General features: G+C 41.6%; 1 protein-coding gene across 2 annotated transcripts in view; it reads right to left on the bottom strand.

Moving 5' to 3' along the window:
- The window catches only part of CDH11 (cadherin 11), a 153,451-nt gene that overhangs the window by 39,352 nt on the left and 90,152 nt on the right, over positions 1-23,947 (bottom strand). For both annotated transcript variants that reach the window (XM_084813263.1, XM_084813264.1), the window contains 3 exons: positions 11,126-11,536; positions 4,650-4,944; positions 3,485-3,604 (listed from right to left, as the gene is read on the bottom strand). In XM_084813263.1, the coding sequence (XP_084669389.1) occupies positions 3,485-3,604; positions 4,650-4,944; positions 11,126-11,353 (643 nt within the window). In that variant the 5' untranslated portion in view covers positions 11,354-11,536. The remainder of the gene's footprint in view (positions 1-3,484; positions 3,605-4,649; positions 4,945-11,125; positions 11,537-23,947) is intronic.

Below are 23,947 nucleotides of genomic sequence, written 5' to 3'. Positions count from 1 at the left end.
TCGAAGGCCGTTCGTGGTGGGGGGGAGGCGCTTCGCTGCTCCCCCCGTGAAGTTCAGGCCAGGGGGGGAGGCTTCCCGCCTCGCCCAGCCGAAATTCAGGCCGGGGGGGAGGCGCCTCGCCTCGCCCGGCCGCGAACACAAAAGTAAAACAAAAACAAAAAAAAACGCCCCCTGATAGGCTACGTGACGATTCACGTAGCCTATCACGGCTAGATCTGCAAAGTCAGCCGTGATAGGCTACGTGAATCGTCACGTAGCCTATCACGGGTGACTTAAAAAAAAAAAAAAAGCGCGTACGCGAATGGCGGCCCCCATAGGGAGCCATCATTCGCGTTCCTTATTTAGTCGCTGTAGTCTACGTAAATGTTTACGTAGACTACGGCGAAAATAAGGGCAACGCAAATAGCAAATCCTATGAAAGATAGGATGCTCATGCACACTCCTTGGCCATCTCATAAGTGAGGTAAGCATAAGAACCCCAAACCCAGTCCATGAGAATTTTTCCAAAATTGACTTCTCCTTTGAATTTCTTTTCAAAAGCTATCTCTTTTTCTATCATTGAATGAGAATGGTGCTGGTGGGGGGGGGGGATGTGGAAGAAATGTTTGGCACAGCACTTGTTTTTTTAGCCTCACCAGGGACTTCAGAAATAGAAGGCTTGTCAAGCATTCAGTGGAGATGCTTAAGGAATTTGATAATTGCAAGTTTTGATAGGATCAGACTTGATCTGCACCTGCTAGAGTAATGTGTGGATCATAGTGAAGTTATCCACTGGCTTTCATACATCATGAATGTTCCAATGCAGTTCTCAGCACAAGGAACATATTAGAATAGTTTTAGATATGTGTAAGATAGATAGAGGATCTATCTATCCGTCTTAAAATATGTATTTAAATGAAAAATTTTGTGCCACCTTTCTTTCTTTTCTTTTCTTTCTTTCTTTTTTTTTTTGGTAAAAAAACTAAACAAAACCCAGTGCAGATTAATTTCAGTTCCATTTCATTTTCATTCATTTCTCTATTGCCCAATAGTCAAAGCTTTCTGGGTGATTCACAAGAATTGAAACTGAAAAAATACAACACAGTAAAAACATAATATAAAATATTTAACATAGAGAATTTAAAAACAATTTAAACCAGCTAAGATACCTGGAACTGATAAAACAACTATAAAAGTCCGATCAAATGTTGCCAAATGCCTGGGAGTAGAAAGCCTTAACTTCATGCCAAAAAGGTGATGATGTTGGCAACAAGCGGATCTCTATGGGAGACTATTCTACAATTGGGGGGCTACCACTGTGAAGGCACTCTCCCTTGTTGCCATCCTCTGAGCCTCCCTCAGATTCTTGGATTCATGCAGAAATGTGAGAGAAGGATCTTAAATGTGGACATGTGTGAAAGTGACATAGACTTGAAAAAGACTGATATGCCAACTCTAGCACTTGGCAGGCCAAAGCACATGGCTAACAGGCTACATTTGACTTGATTTATCACATGTTGTACATGCATTGTCTTCAGCCAGTTATTGATATGAAGTTTCAACTTCTATCTAGAACTGGAAGTAATGGTGTTGCCAGAGTTTGTAACTACCTGGTTTAGAGTAGTTATTGTAGTTCTCTCATAACACTTGGCTACATTACATCATTTCCCTTAGAAGTTCTTCTAAGTAAAATAAGATTCTGCACATATTCTGGAAGTGATTTTAATTTGAATTATTTACTTTCAGTCAAAGTCCTGGACCCTGATTACAGGTCAGAGCTAAGCAAATGTTCCCAAAGTGGGATTGTAAAGTCTCCCATGAACTGTGGCATGCAGGGTGGTCCTGATTTCACTCAGCAATGCCCACCTGGGTACTTAATGCAGCCCAAGGACAGAATTGGAGGTGTGAGGGGCACTCACCATGGTTTATTGGACTACTCTATCATCAGGAAATAGCTTCATCTTGGAGCTGGACTGGACAGCCTGCATCTGGTATTAGTCCAGAAACAGAAGTGGGATACTGCATATGTGCTATCCACACTGCTGCCCAGTGGCCTCCCTGCCTGATCTGACCAAGGTAGTCTCAGTTGTGGTATTGGAAGAGTCCAGGACTATGGTCCTCGATATCCATGCCAAGCCTGCCTCTAGACCAACTTGGAATGTCATGTCTCAGGTTGTTATCGGCCTGACACATAGAGCAGATCACATACTCTCTACAGTTTTTGATACCATTGAACAATGTCTACTCCTGGACTGGCTCTGTGGGATGGGTGTCAGGGCACTATATTTTAGTGGTTCCATTCCTACCTCCACAGTCGATTCCAGAGAGTGACACTGGGGAAGTGCTTTTTGGCTCCCTGCCATTCGTGCTACAGGGTGCAGCAGGGCACTATTTTGTCCCCAATTCTGTTTAACATCTATATGAAGCCCTTCAGAGTGGCCATTAGATTTGTCATCAGTGTGATGATGATACCCAACTCTGTTTATCTATAACATCTGAATCAGGTGTGGCTTTGCAGGCTCCGGAACAGTGCCTGGGCACAATAGTGAACTGGATGAAGGCTAATTAAGTGAGCTTGAATCCAGGCAAGCTGGAAGCTCTGTGGGTAAGTGGTTTATGGGGTCCAGGATATAGGTCAGTTGCCTAGTTTTTATTGCATTTCCTCTGAAAAAACAAGTGCATAGCCTGGCATGCCCCTGGATCCATCTTTGTCACTTGAGGCCCAGGTGACTTCAGTGACTTAATATTTTACCAGCATTGCCAGGTACACCAGCTATGGCCATCCCTGGACTGAGATATCTTGACCATAATAGTCTAGGCATGGGTAACCTCACGAAGACTGGGCAACTGCAATGCCCTTTATATGGGGCTGCAGCTGACACAGAATGCAGCTATAATGCTGTTGACTGGAGCATCTTTTCAATAGCACGTAGAGCTGCCATCACCTTTGGCAATGGGGAAAGAAATCCCTTTTCTATTTTGGAGCATCATGTCCTGATGCTCCGATGCTGAAATTTTGTGGTGCAGTGGCAACACCCCCCCCACACACACACACTGATGATGTGCTGCCAAATTCTGGCAGCAAACAGCTATGGAGGTTGAGAAGTGAAAGATTTAGCTTGAAAACAAGCTAAATTTGACATTTCTCATCCTCCACAGCATTTTGCCACTGCAATTCAGTGCCAACGTGCTGGGAGGAAGGGGGTTGGCGCCATCGCAATGTTGAATTTCAACACAGACGCAGCAACAAGAGTGCAGCCCACAGGTTGTCTGGGAGAAAATGGCCTCCGATCTCCCAAAGTTGTCCACCCCTGATAGATATGGAAGGTTTGGGGAACCTGTGGATCTCCAAATAATTGTCCAGTTCCTAACAGCCCCAGTCTGCATGGTCAACAATCAGGGATAATGAGAATTGTATTCCAACAACATCTGGAGGTTTCTAATCCCTATCCTAGGGAGGGGAAGTGTTCTTTTTCTTGTAGTTAGAGGAGTTATTGAACAGTACCTGTTTGTGCTTCCACGGAGAAGTACGGCTGACCTTCAAGAATGCTGTAAACTAGTTTGGCACTATTTCCATAAGTAGGGTCATCAGCATCAGAGGCTGTCACCTGAATAACAGATGTACCTAAAAAAAGAAGAAAAAAGTGAAGGAGATTCATTTCTAAATGAAATATGTAATACCCATCTAACTCCAGTGTAAGCACAGAGAATGTTTTCAAAATGCATTTTTATTTAAAAGAAAGCAACTTAGATTATTGGAGATTATTAACTAATTCAGCACTGGAAATCTCAAGTCCCATTTCTGTAGGACAGGTTTTACTAGTAAATCACCAGTGGTTACCCACCAGCTGTGTGAAGGATTATGGGAAATCTCTGAACAATTAATTTGTCCAGTAAATTAAATCCCACTAAATACCCCCCCTCCGTAATTCTTCAATATTACTAATTGGGGTACTCATTCTACACTTCCTCTCACAACACCCTCCGTATCCCACTATGTGGAAATTATATGCATAATAATTGTCAACATAACTGGAAAATTACTTTGGTTGAGTTTATACAAGGAGGAAAAAAGTTTTCAGAATCAACCAGTTTTAAACATTCCATCACATTCTAGTGTGACCAAGAAACATAATCTGGGATATAACTGAGAGGTCCTTTCAGACACCAGGGGTACAATCAACCTGGGACAGAAAGCCTTTCTGTTACACATCTCTCCATTTCTCTGCAGCCTCTCAGGCTGCCTGTGTTTCCTGATCTGAAAAACCCCATGGGGAAGGAATTACCTCATGACATCTCCCCCTGGGCTTTAACTGTGGTGTTTAACTAAGTGGTATATAAAGATTATTATGAATGAATGAATGAATGAATGTGTGGGAAGCTTGGGAGGTTTAAGGCTTCTGAAGAGATGATTGTACAATGAAAGACAAAACACTCATGCTGACTCCTTAGCCACTTCATAAGTAAAGTAAGCACAGGAACCCCAGAACCCCACCCATGACAATTTCTCCAAATTTTTCTCCTGCTTTGAACATATTTCCGAAAGCAATTTCTTTTCTACACAATTGAAAGCGAATGGTTAGGAAAAAATATGTGCATAAATTTTCAGTGCAACACTACCAGAAACCAGGTTTAAAAACTGTATAGGGCTGCATTCTTGTTTTACGTACCTACATTGGACCTCTCTGGTACATTGGCATGGTAATTTTCTTGTAAGAATTCTGGAGGGTTGTCATTGATATCTTGAACTTTCACTATGAATTCTGAGGGTGGCTCCAGGGGTCGGTTGGTATTCCTGTCCACAGCTTGTGCTGTTAACGTGTACTGAGCTCTTTCTTCCCGATCCAGTGTCTTTGTCGCGTGGATGTTCCCTGATTTGTCATCGATAACAAAAATGATGCCCGCTCCTTCACCTGAGAGAATGTATTTGATGTTCCCATCACCAGAATCAATATCGGAATGAAGCTGTAAAATGCAAATATATTGTTTTCAAAGCCAATAAGTACCATTCATCATCACACTGACTTGAAAATGTTAATGAATTCTCTGGGGTTTTCACATGGCTTCTTTCTTTCCCCTGAGATTGTAAACTCATAAGACAGGAAGGAACTGGATTTTTACTCAGAATTACTTTTTGGTACATAAACTGATCTGCCATGACACATCTGGGCATATCTGTGGTGGATATAACTAGCAAGTAATTTTGAATAGATATTCCAAAGAGAATTCACAAAGCATAGTGAGGATTAGTTCAAAATGCACTATATATATAATCAAATATGGAAGGTAAAACTGATTAGTAGTTGTTGAGATTAAGAGGAGAAAGTAGAATATCTTCTATGAAAGATTTTATAATAATCAGATTCACTTTATAAGTCATACTTCATGACATATAAAAGTAGTTCTGTGAATTGTGGAGTGACAACAAAGGAACTACCCATTGGCTTCCAACTAATTTCCAATTTCTGAGCTACTTAATGCCCATTGTGATATTTTAATGACTGGCACTAAAGGTAATAATGTATGAAATGAAATCAGAACCTCGCTTCCTTGAGTTCCACAATGCTACAGGCATTGGATCCATGAATTGAGAGGCATGAGTAATAAAGAAGATTGGGACCATCTCTGCTTTCTCACATTTTATCCTCTTTAAGCTCATACAATGGTGAGAAATTGTTGCTCAGATAGGTCTGATCTATCACAACTCATATCAGGGAAGCAGCACTTTAGGGTACTTTGGATACTTTCAGGTGTTTCTTTGAAAACTCCAGTGCATTCTGGGTAAAGCAAATGCAAGCTGCTGCCCAAGTGATGGCCATTTCATGGGAACCTAGAATGCACAGTTAATATTTATATTATCCTATTGGCACTGGTATATTTGGAGCCTGATACTGGTGTTTCTGTGATGGAAAGGTCATCTGAGCACTGGTTTGCTCTTCTTGGTTGGTCGTCTAAGTTTCCTCTTCTGGCAGCAAGCCCAGATTCAGGTTCCGAATGCCACTTCATAAGGTAGTATTGGGTGAGTTATAATGAATTTCAGTTTACACTTTGCAAGGGCACTTCCCAGGTGTAAAATGAAATTCACTGTAGCTCACTCAAACTGTGTTAATAATTGGCATACTTAATTTGAACCTTGCCCCTACAATAGGGGTCTCTGATGACCAATCCCTTGTATGTATCTTCAGAAATTAATCTCTCACTCTTTCATTTTCTCATTGTATCGTTAACACGTTTTGTAGTATATAAATGTATTTCATTCAAAAATAATATAGCCCTTAATGTCAAACAAACAAAATAGAACTTTACAGGGGAGGTAATTAAAGAAAAAGCCTGCAATCATGGCCCAAGCAATGGGGAGGGGTTAAATTTATTAGGACTCAGAGATCCAGGGGCTTTCAGCCCAGGCTGCAACCCCACTACCATGTAAACATCAAGAACAACAAAACTGAGGCTAAAGGCACAATCCTATGTATGTTTAGACAGAAAAAAAAGTCCTTCAACTCCCAACATGCTGGCTGGGGAATACTGGGAGTTCTAGGACTTTTTTTCTGCTAAACATGCATAGGATTGCACCCTAAATTGTAAAATATAATTGAGAATGTTTATGGAAAATTATTTCCCTGTATCTATACCTATTGCCCAGAATTTCTGGAGCCAATCAAAGCTGTATTAGAGCAGAACAAATAACATTCTGAATGATGAGTTGCTGGGCCAGGCCCTTTTGCAGAACAGAGGGAGTGTGCTGGTGCAGTCAAGCTCGGACTTGTTTGAGAGACAGATTTGTGCTTCCCAGTTAGGGATGGAGAAATCTGATCAGTTTTTCTCAGTCTCTCATTTCCTCATCTTAAGTTGGGTTCATCCCGAACTCTGAGAACACTGTTTTTGGTAAGACTGCAGAAGAATTCATGTGCACATTTCTCCCAATTCACACTATTTTGTCTAATACATTTATATATATATATATATATATATATATATATAATGCATTTTTTAGTGTTCTTTTCACTAATATATGCATTTTGGTGTACATGTTCCCCTACTATATACTCTTATGTACAAATATTCTGACTGGAGAACTCCATTGCAACATTCAGAGAAGTGTAAATTTTGAAAGATAACAGTTTCAGTTCACATATTGGTTCAAAAGTATGAAATTAGGAAAGTTTGTATTAAAATGTGAATCAAACATCTACCCATCCCTATTCCTTATGTGACATGCTCTCTCATGAATTACCACTTCCAGAGTTCCTCGTGCATAGGTGGGAGAAAAGGAGAGCTGGTGGTATGAACAAAACACCATAATAGGGAAACGGTAAACCAATAAAGCTTTGATGTGAATTGGTCTATTTAAGGCACAATCCTATGAATGTTTAGAAAGAAACAAGGCCTACAACTTGATATTGCCCATTTCAGTTCTTTCATGTATGTGCTTGCTTTGATTTCTAGCCATTGTTATCCTTATAGCATGGGATCTATAAGTGGTTCTCAAACTTTTTTTCCTCCCATGAACCACTTGCAGACTGGTGGGTGTCTGGGTGGACCAGTTAATGAGATTTTTGTTTTTGGTCTGCATAAGAACATAAAAAGATCAATTCTGGATGAGACCAAGGGTCCAACTAGTACAGCATTTTGTTCACACAGTGGCCAGCCAGGTGCCTACGGGAAACCCACAAGTAGGACATGAGTGCAACAGCACCCTCCAGGCCATGTTTCCCAGCAACTGGTATACATAGGCATACTGCCTCTGATACTGGAGGTAGCATATAGCCATCAGGACTAGTAGCCATTGAGAGCCTTCTCCTACACGAATTTGTCCAACCCCCTTTTAAAGCCATCCAGTTTGGTGGCCATCACTACATCTTGTGGTAGCAAATTCCATAGTTTAACTATGTGCTGTTTGAAAAAACTTCCTTTTATCTGTCCTGAGTCTCCCACCAATCAGCTTCATGGGATGACCCCAGGTTCTAGTATTATGAGAGGGAGAAACATGTCCCCCTATTCACTTTCTCTGTATCATGCATAATGTTTTACACCTCTATCATGTCTCCCCATACTCACCTTTTTTCTAAGCTAAACAATCCCAGCTGTTGTAGCCTTCCCTCATAGGGGAGTTGCTCAAGCCCCTTGATCATTTTAGTTGCCCTTTTCTGCATTTTTTCCAGCTCTACAATATTCTTTTTTAGGTGCGGTGGTCAGAACTGTACAGACTATTCCAAGTGTGGTCGCACCATATATTTGTATGAGAGAGTATGATCTTGGCAGTTGTATTTTTGATTCCTTTCCTAATTTTGTCTAATATGAATTTTGCCTTTTTCACAGCAGCCACACACTGGGTTGACATTTTCATTGAGCTTTCAACTACAACCCCAAGATCTCTTTCTTGGTCAGTCAGCGCTAGCTCAGTTTCCATTAGTTTATATTAGAAGTTGGGATTTTTTTGCTCCAACATGCATCACTTTATACTTGCTTACTCTGAACCGTATTTGCCATTTGGATGTCCATTCTCACAGTTTGGAGAGATCCTTTTGGAGTTCCTCACAATCCCATTTTGTTTTAACCACCCTGGATAATTTGGTGTCATTGGCAAATGTGGCCACCTCACTGCCCACTCTCAGATCATTTATGAACAAGTTGAATGGATCCTAATGCAGATCCTTGTGGGATGTAGCATGTGGGCCCTGCCTGCAATGATGTTCCACCAACTGAAGGCAAGTCCATTACCAGCATTGCTACCCAACCGGGTCGATTCCAATTGCTCCTCTCCTTGCCCTTTGTTCCTACCCATTTAATATTTTCTACAAATTGGTTGTTAGTATATGCTAACAAAAAAGAAAGGAAGAAAAAAGTTACTGTCTGTAGTGTTCCTGTTTCAGCCAGCCAGCAGCCACACCCCTTTGAGGACACTCCATTACATTCCTCCCACATGCACTTTTCTATTTCACCAACAACAACAGTTAACATTCTGTTTCTGTGGCCAATGAGCTTGCTCAGTCCCAACTGGGCTGTTTTTAGGGGGTGGGGTGGGGTGGGGTCTTCTTATACTGAAGTTGTTCTGTTCATCTGCAAATGCTGGAGTGTCCCCCAAGCCTGCTGATACCTTTCTTTTGTGTGTGAATGTTGCCATTTTGACTATATAATGATGGCACTCAGAGAATGAGTATAAAGGACATCATTTGACATTTCACAGGCTCAGGCATCTGGCCATTTGGTTGTAAGGATGGACTAACATTCACTTCTTCTTTTCAAGCACAAGTTCATTCTGCATCAGTTTGTGATTTTAAAAATAAGTAAATAAATCATATGTATTTTTGTATGCAATTTCCCCTAATATATGCCCTTATGCAAGCACTATGGGATGTGTGTGTGTGTGTGTGTGTTTGCAAACAGCTTTCTTATATGCCTTTTCTTGCACCATTTTCCCTAATGTACATGTGTTTTACATAATTGTCCCTAATGTGCACATTTTTGTACATTTTGGTTTTTTTAAAAAAATAAATCTGGGAACTGCACCACAAAATTCAGAGAAGTGTGAAAACTGATGGATAATTGGATTCCATGTCATGTATCTCAGATTCTGTGTTCCTGATAGTTATAGCCCAAATCTTTAGAATCCAAAGGGATTTATCTAATTATCTGTCACCCTTTAGTGTTAGGTTGCTATTTCACTTTGGAGCAAGTAAGAATTACATTATACACTCACCATGATGGAGTAGACTAGTTCTGAAATATGTTTTCCAACCTGATATTTGGGATGATTCATTCATGAAATATATCTATCCTATTCCATTTAAGATTTTGTCTTCCCGTATTTTAATTTCAACGAATTTTTACAAGGTGTCATAAACCATTAATAAAATGCAGAAAATACAAAATACAAAAACGTACAGTTCGTATAAACAGCAGAAAACACTATCTGACTATAAAGCCAGAAAGCACTTAAACCCCACAAGCCACAATAAAGTCAACGTCAGCACTCATTTAAATACTTTGTGAAGCAGACCATAGCTAAGTGGTAGAATGCATGGCTTGCATGCAGTAAATCCAGATTCAGTTCCTGGCATCTCCAGTTAAAAAGGGACCAGGTTGCAGGCAATGGGAAAGGAACCCTACACAAGACTACAGAGAGCAACTGCCAGACAGGGTAAATAGTTGTGGGCTTGATGGGCACATTGACCTGGTTTGCACATAACGAGACACCACCATGGGTGAATTTCCCTGCGGGGCTTCTTATTGCAGCAGCGGCCTCCATTTTGAATATTTGAGCCATGGCGGGGTGAGGGGGGGAGTGCTGTAGCTTGTTGTTAACATGTGAACCCAGCTAGGGTGGGTTGTTGGAGTAGTTAACAAGCCATCCAGAACCCATGGCCTGTCTTACGGTTGCAGGTGGCTTGTTAAACCTCCCCCCGCAACAACCCACCCTCACTGGGTTCACAGATAATGACAAGCTATGGTGTGCCTGTGCTGTGGCTCGAATGTTCACGATGTTGGCCACCACCACAATGAGAAGCCCCATGAGGAAATTCACCCATGGTAGCTTCTTGTTATATGCGAACCCACCCATTATCTGACCTGGTAAAGGGAAGATTCCTATGTTTTCTGAACATTATCTGACCTGGCACCTAGAACTAAACAAATAGATGTAACACTTGAACATCTCTAGATGTATCCCACATTATATAGTCACCTATCTATGAATTATATTTTAGCTCATCCTTCTGTTAAGTAGATCAAGGTGGCATGCATGGCCCACTCCACCTTTATTCTCAAAGCAACCATGTGAGGTAGATTAGAATGAGATATGGTGACTTGCCCACGATCATCCTTCATGGCTGAGTGGGAAGTTCAACCCAAGTCTCCCCCAGTCCGAGTCCAACTTTCAAGCCATTACACAAAACTGGCTCTCCATTCTTAGAGATAGGATGGGTTACCACTTGTGTGTTTCTGCTGCTAAAACTAAGTGGATCTTTCCCTGAACTAAGGATGGATGGGATGGTACTTGGAAATCACCATATGTAAGCCACTTTGAGCCCTTAGGAGGATGAGTGGGGTGCAAGGGCAACAAATAATCAAGAAATACCAAAACAAGATTTTAAGGCTCCTAAAGATGTAAAATACAACTATAGATCAAATTCAAAAATTATCTTACCCTGCCCACGAGCACAGGATCTGGCCCCGTATATTCTTCTATTACAAAGAACTGGTTCCACACCCATCCTCTTTTTGAACGGTGGAGAACTTGCCCTTCCTTTCCTTTTTCATGGTGACCATGGAGTGATGGCCTTGGATGGTTCAGTTTTTCCGTCGCCATAGCAAGGCTGTAGCATAGTATTCCCATGCAGATAAGGGCAGCATGTAAACAGTTGTCCTCCTTCATTTTTGGTTAATGTATAGGCACTGGAGTATCCCCAAATCTACCCCTTCCTCTCGCAGAGCCACCACAATAGTAAAAAGGAATAATATAATCCGGTGGAAATTTCAGATGTAGTTTTCTGTAACCAAGATGTTGCTGCTCCTTAAGCGCATCACTTTAATTCTGTATAGGCTCCCAAATTCTTTCCTAGGGAGCAGGGGAGGGAGGGAGAGAGAGAGAGGTCAACGTTGGTTTCTTGTCCTCCCTGTAGTTCTAGGCTCATTATCATATCAAATCACAGTAAGCAACAACTTAATACAAATGTGATGCCATTGTCTATACCAAGGTAACAGAAATCAAGGATGAGTACTCCACATGGAATTAATACCTTGTTATACTAATTGCTTAAATGTGGGCATTCCAAATACAAACCATTAATGGTCCTTCCTGCTTATGTGTTGTACAGTTCATAACTAATTATTTTCACTCTCTCTTGGAAATGCTTACAATTAGTTTTGCAATAACACTCAGCAGTGGAGTCCATTTCCAGTTTCCCACTGAGATTTCTACATGTACATAGCCAGCATCTGCTGATACTGTTTCTCAGTCCTTTTCCAAATGCCACCACACAGTCCAGTTTTAAGGCTGCAGGATCATGATGCCATTTGTGGCCTAATTCTCACTAGGTTGATAAACCTGTGTCTAGACGCACCACTTCAGATTGCAGGTCGAAAGACTCACAGGGTTGAATGCCCCTCCATGCAAAAAATATTCCTGCATTTTTGTATGTATTAAACAAAACAAACAAACAAATGAAACACCCTGGAGAACTGCACTGCAGCACTTGGAGAAGTGTGCATTCTGAAGGACAACTGTATTTCAGTTCACATATTGGGTCAGGAAGTGCAAATTAGGTGGGTTTGCATTAAAATGTAAACTGAACAAATTTCTCCTCATCCATACTCAACGGAAAGCTCCATTGAATTCAATGGAACTTACTCCAGCTAGGTGTGTACAGTGTCAAGGTGGACACTGAGCCCATAGAATCCCAGAGTAGTTCTGATTCTGAGGAAGAGGAGTCGCTCCTGGGAGAGGAGCGCGCTCCTCTTTCCCAGGACCAACAGCTGACGGAGATTCCTCCCACCGGCATTCCTAGCTTAGATAGCAGTCCTGGGAGTGACAGAGAGCGGGAAGCAGACTTGATGGACACGCGACGCCGACGCAGAGAGCGGCGCCAAATGGAGGGCGCGGAAAGGAGGCGTAGTGCCCGGTTGGCACGCAAACAACAGCTGCGCCCAGAGGATCCAAGGGAAAAGGGGAGGGACTCTCCCTAGTCCTTAAGTTCAGGGTTCTGCCAGTAATTCCCTTTCAAATGGGGACCAACTGTTCCAACGTAGGGCATAGGTACTCTGCTGCTCATATATAGTTGCTAACAGGAGAGTTGTTAAGTTGTAAAAGAGGAATAAAGCTTTGAAAAGAATCCCTTTGTCTGTGTCTGGACTTGGCTACTGGATTAGACTGAGAGAGGCCTCCAAGGAGCCCTTGACATACAGGATTCCAGCTTAAGGCACCATGGGGAGTAAGGTTTCACATTTCATTTCACACACCCTAGATGTTGTAGTATATTTTGAACTTCTGGTAGGAGAATGTTGCTTTTGAGTATATATTTAATCCAAAGACCAAAACCCTCTCCGACAGCCTTCCCCAACCTGGTGCCCTCCAGATGTTTTAGACTTCAACTCTCATCATCCTCAGCCAGGACAGCCAATGGTCAGGAATGCTGGAAGTTATAGCCCAAAACATCTGGAGGGCACCAGGTTGGGGAAGGTTGCTCTTGGCCTGTCAGTCAGTGGAGTCTGGCCATTGCTGAATAAATGAATACAGAGAGACGAGGGCTGGGAAGAAATGCTATATAAATAACTGTTGTTGTTCTGTAGTGATTGGATGCTTTTTGTGGCCTCTGTGAGACTATTATGTATCTGTAAAGGACTGAGGCCTAGTTTTGTTACTATGACAAAGGTCTGATTTAGTAGTAAGAGCTTGCTGACAATTCTGAAGGTTGGGGCGGGGGGGCGGGAAGAGTCTATAAATCACTAATATTTATACATGGGGCCTGGATCAGATACATTCAGTTTTGATTAGTATGGGAAACATAAGCTTCAGCTTGTTCACCATTAAAACACAAAACAATCACCAGACAATTTGGCTTATCAGGGTTCCCAATTTGTGGGAGTTCTGTACACACATTCAGCTAAACACACAAGCCCTATACAGACCTTTGCACAATGAGGTAGCCAGGGGCACAGAGACATATGAGGATGAGCTGTGCATACATATGTCCCGTTCTGACTTTGGCCAAATGCATCTTGCAGCAAGCATTTCTATAGGGCTAGTGCTGAACTCTTACAGGGCATTTGGATATGCGTACAAAGGGGAGGTTTTGGTGATACTTCATTATTTTCCTTGGATTGAGGAGGGAAATAACTGGAAATTAAAGAAGACAAATGAAATGCACAAGCAAATTCTCTTAACAGACCATTAATTTTAAATGATGCCATCAGCAATAGGTATAAGAAAATCATCAAATATTTCCCATAACACACAAAAATGTAGTATAACTTTATTACTGGGATTATTGTGTAATTACCAGGCAAGTCTTTAGAATAATAGAAAAGATGCACAGATATATGAAAATGTTTACTATCAGTTGTTCAGGCATGAAGAACTAAACACAAAACATTAACCACACATCTAAGCCATTATCCTTAATTTAGTAATTAGGGCTTAAAGCGGTAATTGCCTGAAATCCCTTTATTTTTAAGTGTCTCTGTGTAGGGGAAGGGCCTATATCATCTCAAGTCCTGCTGTTGACATGACAACAGTACTCAAAAGTTTCTTTTTAGCACAAAAACAGACTGATCGTTTTAGTTTGGAGAAAGTGCATAGTAAGTCCTAAACACACTCAGTCCTAAACCCATGGTCTTTTCAGATGAACAATATGCGAACCCTTCTCACTTTTCTTCAAAAAGTGTCTGGGTTTCACAAGCATTCCTATCGAAGACTAGGAATCAAACAAACAAAAACTGTTGGGTGTACCAGCATTGTAGGAAACTGTAGGAACATAAGAAAAGCCATGCTGGATCAGACCGAAGGCCTATCTAGGCAACCATTCTGTTCCCTTAGTGGCCACCAGAAACACAACATAAGCACAGCAGCTCATGTTCCCCACCAACTAATATTCAGAGGCATACTGCCTCTAATACTGGAGGTAATATATAGCCGTCATGACTAGAAGCCGTTGCTATCCTTATCCTCCATTGATTTGTCAGTTGAGTAGATGTGAGAAGGTGGGGTATAGATTATAAAATATCAAGATTAAATCCTCTCAAACTTTACACAATCTTTCCCTGTTCCCCTTTCTTTCAAATAAATATTATTTTTCTTTACATTGGAAACTTTCCATTTTATATTTCTTTAGTGGGGGAAACAATAATGAATCAAGGACAAAACCAAAAAGCCAAGAGGGATGATATTAATTTGATGACAATGCTAGAGACTAGGAAACCACATCTGGCCAAAGGTACTCAAGCATGTTCTATATATAGCAGATACCTACACACACACACACACACACACACCATATAGGATAGGACCAAACACATTTCCAGTGAGTGCCTTTCTTTCAAACATTGTGTGCTGGCATTCAATAGACTAAACAATTCCTTAGAGTTATGTAACCAGCACGTCTGCATGATAAATTAAAATAGTAGTTGTTCTGCAGGGATACATATTTAACGAGACAGATTTCTAGACGGTGCTATATAATGACATTATGATGGATAGCATAATTCTGAGACAGTTTGTAGACATGGGGGAGTGGGATTTTCAGGGAAATGCACAGTCCACATAATTTAACCTCATCTGCAGTTAGATAAATAAATAAGGGAGAGGTTGTAGCTCAATAGCAGAGCGCATGCTTTGCATGCAGAATGTCCCAGGCTGAATCCCCGGCATCTCCAGATAAGACAAGATTATTATTTTTTAATTAAAGCTACACACTTACAACACAATCATATACATGCCAACTCAAAAGTAAGTCCCACTGAATTCAGTGGGGCATACTTCCAGGAAAGTTGGTATAGGAGTATAGCCTTAGAGAGCAAGCCTACAGCCCACGGCGATTGTTCTGAAGGCAGACAGACCACCCCATCCAGATCCCAGGAGGACAGAGGGGAGAAAGGAGCAAGATTCCCCCCCCTTCCTCCCTATTCCAGATTCTTTTTAAAAAAGTGAACAATTTTCCACCCATGGTAACAAATGGGAGGAAATTCTGTATGCCAGCTCCAGCATTGGCATACATTTCCCCTCATATCAGGGGCATGTCTGAGGAGTGGGAGAGGATCAGTCATGCCATGCCTCCTGATTTGCTCCCTTTTTCCCCTCTAGTGATGTCAGACCTCCAATGTCCAAGAGGCAAAGGCCTTGGAGGAGGCATCTGAGGTTGGATCTCCCATGCCAAGGGTGCACCTCTTTTTCCGCCCTCACAGGGGAAGATAAGATGGCTGGGCCATAGCTCAGTGGTAGACCACATTCTCTGCATGCAGAAAGGCCCAGGATCAACCCCCATCATTTATAGGTAAGGCTGGAAAGAATCTTGCCTGAAACACTAGAGAGCCATTGCCAATCATTGTCAATAATACTGGGCTAGATGAACCGAAGGTCTGACTCAGTATAAGGCAGCTTCCTATGTTCTTATCTGAACTATATCCTGGGATACCCACTCAGAAACCACAGCATTGCAACCATAGGCTGCAATCCCATTTACCCACTTACTTGGAAGTAAGCTCCATTGAACTCAATGTCACTTACTTCTGAGTAGATATGCACAGGATTGTGCTTTTACCAAATTAATTAAAAAGTAGTTGTTACTGAATGCTGAGATAATTATATGAAAACACATTTGCAAATATCCAACAGTGCATAGGTAAATTACACTATTCTGCTCCTACCAACTGTATTTCAGTATAAGCCATTGTCTTTGTTCCTATCTTCTGTCTCAGTGAACTGAAATATTATGGAAAGGTGTTTAAGTAAGTCTGCCTCCTGCTGAGAATTTTTATGAGGCAAAGTAAAAACTGTGGCTTCAATCAACTAAGCTATTAGCAGACTTTCATTTCCCTGCTAATTCAAGAATTCTCTTACACTTCAAGCAACCTCAGCCTGAATGGATTGAAATTGGGTAGTCAAATCATTAAACATCCCAATTTAGCTGTGACTGAATGTTCTGGTTTGGTTCTAGTTCAAGCCAATAAAGGTGTAACACACTTCTGGAACTTGTTGAGTACATGTGAGAAATCTTAATATGATTCACACAATAGCGCTAATTTGCAAGGTGGGTTACAGTTCTTGGAAGTATTGCAACCTCATTTGCAAGTTACTGGACGGGGGCAGTGTTGCAGTTAGTTCATGAGAATTTTGACCACAGCTAGCCTCAGGTTCTGTATAGCATACAGTGTGTTTTCCTTTGCTCCTCCCCTTCCCTCCCTCCCTCCCTCCTTCCTTCCTTCCTTCCTTCCTTCCCTTTCTCTCTCGCTCTCTCTGACCTTCTTCATTGCTGGGAGCAGTCTTGTTTGCGCTCTCTCTCTCTCTCTCCTGCCAGTGTTATAGAACACAAAATGGCCTGAACAAACTTTTTTTGTTTGTTTGAAACTGTATGCTGTACCTGGATATTTTATACAAGACTGTATTGTGAGTAAACTATTTTATGTTTACATCACTGAAGAACGGTGTGATCTCCTTTTTAGACTTGTGTGCATGTGGGACTGGTAAACACTCATTCTGTTAAGCTCCCCCTCCCCATCTGCTAAATGCCTTTCTAACAGGAAGCACAAATACTATAAAATTTCCTTCAAGAGTAAGTTAATGGGTCTACCTGATAGAACTAAATACCAGCCATAACCCATGAGTACTATGAAACATGTATGGCATACATTCTCTCTGTCCCATCAGCCAGGACAGCTAGGCTGGTGAGGACGAGGGAGAGAGCCTTCTCTGTAGTGCCCCCCACCCTGTGGAACTCCCTCCCTAGGGAAATCTGCCATGCCCCCTCTTTAATGAGCTTCCTCCATGCATTAAAAACATGGTTGTTCAGGCAGGCATTTGGGGTGAGCTAGGGTAATTTTAGAAATGTGATGTTTTTAATGTTGAATTGTATTGTATAAACTGTTTTTATTGTTGTACATCACCTAGAGTGGCTGGGTGACCGGCCAGATGGGTGATTAAGAAATTTAATAAATAAATAAATATATTTTTTTAAAAAGTTCTTAGTATTCACTTTCCAAGCTTATGGTTCAATCTGGCTGAGGAGTGTACATTTACCACCACATCTCTTAGCAGTGTTTTTGATTGTTTGTTTGTGTGTTTATTAACATGCAACCCTCATTGGGAATGACTAAGCTGATTTTTTAAGGGTTTCCTGCTAGGTACATACATTAGGGCCCAAGTTCAGGGTCCTATAGCTTCCATTCCCATAGAGGCTGAAACAGAACCCGGGCTGTTGCCACTGCAAAACCATTACTTGAAATATAACGTGCAAAGGCAGAAAATGGAGTTTAAAATCCAGCCAGGTGGCTCTGAGCAGTGGTTCTACTGCTGCTTTCCAGCATGGATAGGAACTGGGAAAGGAACCTACGCAGTAAGCAATTATATAGTGCAGTTCCATTCCAGCTTCCTCAGGGCCATTTTCAAATTGGCAGTAGGCCACTGAGGGCTACTGCTGCTGAGATCCTGGCCCCACAGGCGAGCATGGGTGGTGGTGTACCCACCAAACAAGGAGGTAGGCAGGCAGGCAGGCAGATAGAGAAAAGGCGGTGACACTGTGGTGGAGTGGTAGGAGAGAAACAAATCATGATGCCACCGGCAGAGGGGGAAGATTGATAGCATGGGAAAGCATGATGGGGGAGAGCAGCCAAGATGGTGCTGGAGTCTCTCAGAGGGCACCTTGTTTGTGCAGAGCCCTTTCAAACTTAGCAGTAGGGTTGCTGGAGAAATTCGAGATGGGTTAAAATGAGCTTGGAGTTCTAAGAATCCAACCTGTGGAATCTGCTGCAGAGAGACCCCCTCAGCGCCATGCAGGGTCTGTGGACTTTTGGATGATTTTTTTTTTTTTTACTTTCCCAAAATGTACACATATTTATTCCTAGGAAAATATGTAAGTTTCTGATGAGGATAAGTGGACTGGAATGGGGAACCATGTGCTAAATGTTATATACTAAGTTCAATTATGTAAATTGTTATGAAATCTCTTATATAATAATTTGTGTATTTTTCCACATGACAAAAAAATCTGCATCCGTCTGTGAGTGGACGATGGAACACAAGGCACCCGACAATCCATGAAACACAGACAGAGCAGATTTTAGACAGTCCATCTATCCCTAGGTGGCAACAGCACTGGTCTCCAAGCCAGGTTCAATAGAAGCTTTAAATTAATTGTTTGGCTGGGAAAACATGGAAATAATTAAATGTTTGTTTCAGGTTCAGTTGTCTTCCTAATTATAATATGTGTCATATTTACACACAGAGACAGCATCCAACATGTCAACACTTTCTCATATTGTAGTGCTTACAGTATTTAAATCAATGGTGAAAGACACATGGACCTACATATAATTATATTCCATGTTCTTATTTCTAAATGGTTAGCATAATATCTACGAGGAACTATTGCAATACACCAGTATTGTGACCCATTGCTTAGAGAGGAATCCTCTATGGGTATGGAGGAGAAGATCCAATCATGGATTTTCCCTCCTCCACCCCCTCCCAGCTGCCATGGAAAGGTTGCAAATGAAGTTGGAGAGGGAGAAAATGGGGTATTATGGTGGACAGGGAGGAGAGCAGAGATAAGAAGCCAGGATATGCAGTTTCCTATGGCCTTTCCTGTCCCATCCCCACCCACTCAGAGGCCCGTCTAGCTGCTTTTTGAATTTGAAACAGGGGAATGGAGGTAAAATCAGTTCCATCCTCCCCTTGTCCTGCCTGACTCTTGCTGGCAGACGGCACCAAACTCTCTATTGGGAGTGCAACACATATAATTGTAGTTTTAATGCCTTAATTTCCTCTAGGCAAGGATGACTAGGGATGTGTGAATCAGCAAAACCCGAACATGTGAAGGTTTTCTGAATTCCAACCTGAAGCTTGTTGTGAATTGTGCCTGTATCAGAAGGTGAGCATTGTATTCTTTTTTCTTTTTTGCACAAACATCAGTGCATAGTTTCATGCACATCTTTCCACATGTAAAGACAATTGCATGCATTTTAGAAATGTACATATTTTTCTCCCATTGATCATAGCATCTTTGTATGCAGTTTTGAGAAATACACATTTTTCATGAACATTTTTCAACTGTATGCGTTCTTTAATTTTTTTGTTGCTGTTATTCTGCAAATCACATCAGAAGCTTGGAAATGTATGGACTTCAACTGGATTGCATTCGGGTCCATGTTCGGTTCCAGGACATGCAAACGGGGTAAATTCTGGTCAAAAATGAACTGAAATGAATTTCTCATATACTTTATCCCTAATTTTCCAAATGTCACTGATGGTAAAACTGCAAGGTTTGAAATGGGACTGGTGAATCTCAGTCTTCTGCAAATAATCCAGTTGACATTGGTAGACACAAAACTTTGTGCAAGATTTTCTGAAGAACTTTCTGAAGAACATTTAGCTTTGACCTGTGCATATTTACTAGGAAGTAAGGCATTGAGACCTGCTGTCAAATAAGTTTCCATAGGACTGCACCCTTACAGGTGATTTTTTTTTCTTAATTTACAGTATTTTACCCACTATTCAGCCCCCCCAAAAAGCAAAAAAAAAAAAAAAAGGCTCCAGAGTGGCATATGACTTTGGACATGTACTGAAATGTCAGTTGGCTTTCCTCATTTCCCCTATGAAAATGGCATCCTTATGGGGAACTCTTTCCTTTCCTGCCAGCTTACCTAGAAGTATTCATCACATTATACATTACCCTCATAATTTCCCGACCTCTGTATCAGACAGGAAGAAGAAGTCATCATGTTTTCAATAGCCATGGTGGGTATAACATGTATTGTGGCTTGTGCAGTGAAATCCAGTGCATGTTTGCTTGGAAGTAAACCCACTAAAATCAAGGTGGCTTAATGATAAATAAGTGTAAATGACATTGCAGGGTTAATTTCTTGGTGAGTAAGGATATTTGATGAAAAGTTATATCTGAATTAGCCAGCGTTGATACAGATGGGGCTGGGTGAAAGGCCAATTAGACAAGTTGAGATTCAAGTCAAGAGAAGTGGCAAACGAAGTGGCAAAACGGGAGTTAATTGGATATAGAAAGTGGGGCAGTTTTCCTGTTGTTGACGGTAATATCATTTACTCCCAGGGTTTTCTAACTGTTCTGTGAGCTCCATTCAGGTGGTCCATGGAAAGGCTGCAGAACAGTTAAGAATGCATGTACTTGGCCCAATACTCCCCCCCACCCCCCGATGATGAAGAATAAGCCATTTTGACAAGGGCTGGATTATAAAGCAGGGGAATCAGGCCCTGTGATAAACATTATATGGCACTGGTTTTGATTATGATGCTGGCACAAAAGGGGGGACATTTACTAAAATATGAGTTAAGTATGTGCTTTGAGCCTTCCTCTCCAGGACAAATTCCTGGAGGAGAAGGCTATCGATGGCTACTAGTCCTGATGGCTGTATGCTACCTCCAGTCTCAGCAGCAGTATGCCTATGCACAGCAGTTGCTGGGGAATGTGGACGTGAGGGTGCCGTTGCACTCATATCCTGCTTGATGGTCTCTCATGGGCAGCTGGTTGGCCACCACGTGAATAGAATGCTGGTCTAGAGCATGGCTCTTCTTAAATTCTTATGTAGGCCAAGAACAAAATTTCATTAAGCGGTCCACCAAGATGTCCAACAATTTTCAAGTGGTCCATGGGAGAAGAAAAAGTTTGAGAACCACTTATAGATCCCATGCTGTAAGGATAGGACTGGCTAGACATCAAAGCGAGCACATACATGAAAGAACTGAAATGGGCAATATCAAGAATTTGACTCGCAACTCACCTGCTGCTCAGATCTTCTCCTATCAGCACTTCCCTAACAAGGCCTTCTACGGTGTTTCAGGCTGCCATATAATTGTATGCATGTGATGTGCTCAATATGCACCTCTGCTCAGGCATCTTTGAATGGATTAGAGTCTCATTCTTTCAACAATCTTTTTTCCCCTTGAAGTTCTCTTGGGGCAGCTTCAAAAGCCCCACTCTGTGCAAATTTAAGAACGGATATCTTAATCCCATGAATTTAAGAATTATCTCCCTTGGCTTGGTATTGTAAAATGTTTAAAAATAGTAATCTCCAGCTGTTCCTGAAAATAGTGTTTTGCATTCACTTTTCTCCTTGTGGTTTGGCTATTTTGTATATGGAACAGAGAGAATAAGGGCTGATTTGTATATTGTATTAACAAACACAGGAAGCATCTTGCAAAGGATGCCTAAGGGTAGATACTAGGACTGTCCACTGATGAAGAATGTTTAGTTGATTTTAAAAGACCTTTCTTTTAACTGATTAACATAACAGTGCAATCCTATATATGTTTACTCAGAGGCAAGCCCCGTTAACTTCTATGGGATTTATTCCCAGATAAGTGTGTAGAGAATTGCCATCTAATTGAGTAGGTGCTTGATTCAATGTAAACATAGTGTATGCAAGTAAGCCTCCCCTCTGCAGTTGTTCATGCTATATGTGTGAATGCCTGGGGTCCCCTACGTAATGCACATGACATTGGGGGGAGGGTTCAAGCGATGAGGTCCCACTCCCTGCTTACAGGTAGAAGGTAAGTCTTTTCTGAATGCCTGGATAGGGCTACAGTCCCTAAGGAATGTGGGTCCCTGGCAATGGTAAACTATATGGGATAAATATTTTAAGCCAGCACAAGGCATGTCATGCACTGGGGATGCTAATCACTTGATGGAACTATAAGGTGGGAATTATAAGGTTACAACTGCATAACAGGTAGAAATCAAGCAGCAAAGATTTCTCCAGTGTATGTTAATTTTAGGGATGTCAGAGGAATCAGTTTGGTGGGTAGAGCTCACCGAGCTTTTGTTCCCCCTCCCCGCCCCCGACTGCAATCCATTTTCTGCTAAGTGGTCCAATTCAGTCTGCAGTGGGTTGGGCCAGTTAGCTGATTTTCCATGTGTGTGTGGTTTCTTTCTTACATCCCTAGTTGATTTCTGTCTCTTAATTAGCAATGGGAGAACCAGCAATTTTTGAGGTTGCCTAAATTATCTGAAAATCACCTCAAAGTTGGTTTTGGCTTGCTCCCCTTTTAATTTTCATGCTGTTTTTCAGCTTGATCAAATGCGAAAAAGTGTGCATTTTGAATGTGAAAAGGGCACACTCCTTTACATATTTCTCAAAAGTGTGCATTTTCCCCCATTGCCTAAATTGTGAAATGCATTTTAAAGGTGCATTTCAAGTGTACATTTGTTTTTTTAAAAAATGCACACTTTTTGAATGCAATTGCAAAATTGAGAATTTGCAAACATTTCTTAAAAAAAATAATAATAAAAAAAATCCGTTCCAGCTTGTATTCAGGCCTGGGGTCAAGAATGGAACATGTCCAAATAATTTGTGAACAGAATTGAAATTCACATACATTCCTACTCTTTATGTAATGTGTGGACCAATCTTAAAAATGTACACCTCTTCGCATTTTGAAAACAGAGGGTATTTGGTACAAAAACAGGCATGGTGTAGGGAGATTTGAATTTTGTTTAATGTGATGTAACTAACAAAATGTCCTCACTATGATGGGTAGAAACTGTTTTTCCCCACTCTTGAGTGTGAAAAATGTTGGGAGATTACATTAATATGAACTCATGCGTATATGTTTAATACACGTGAGGGGGCTGGAATTGCATTTGCAGGCCACCCCCCCCATGCCAATGCGTCTACTGTCCACACCCCTGAGTGGCTATGTATTCTACTTCAATGTGAAGCAGGGCTATGCATATACAGATAGTTAGCCAAAGTCCCCCCCCCTTCCATGTGAGTGGGAACTTTGGACAAACAGGATACATCAATGTTGCAGGTGTGGCTAGCCGACATGATCCCATTCCTCCCTCGTGTGGTCACTGAATGTATGGGAGCATCTCCATAGGGTTTTTGAATGGTTTTGTCTATACAGATATGGCATATTACTAGTTTACCAGAGTTGCCACAGAGATTCTGTTTCTCTGATTTTTAGTTTAATTTGCAGCTGTCACGTTCTCTTGGCCCCCACCTTCCTCATGCACACACACAAGAAGAGAGGCTTCAGTCTTACATCTTTAATTCACTATCAACAGGTTCATTACAGATGCAAATCCCCGAAGACTCTCAGGCTACAAAGGAATAACAGCAGGGAATCCAAATGGGAGCTATGATGTTGCTAGCAGTTTGAACAGGGACTTGCTGGCTAAAATAACTTAGGGAGGGAAACGCCTCTCATCCAGTGATGCTCCCCTACATTGACCCTCATGCATTGCCAACCGGATCAACCGTCTGAGCTCCACCTCTAACTTTTCCTGCTTCT

The sequence above is a fragment of the Heloderma suspectum genome, chromosome 8 (assembly GCF_057233095.1).
Source record: "Heloderma suspectum isolate Gila_16-S chromosome 8, 16-S_ref, whole genome shotgun sequence".
Taxonomy (NCBI): domain Eukaryota; kingdom Metazoa; phylum Chordata; class Lepidosauria; order Squamata; family Helodermatidae; genus Heloderma; species Heloderma suspectum.
The sequence above is the reverse complement of the archived record's forward strand: the minus strand, read 5'-3'. Positions and strand labels throughout refer to the sequence as shown.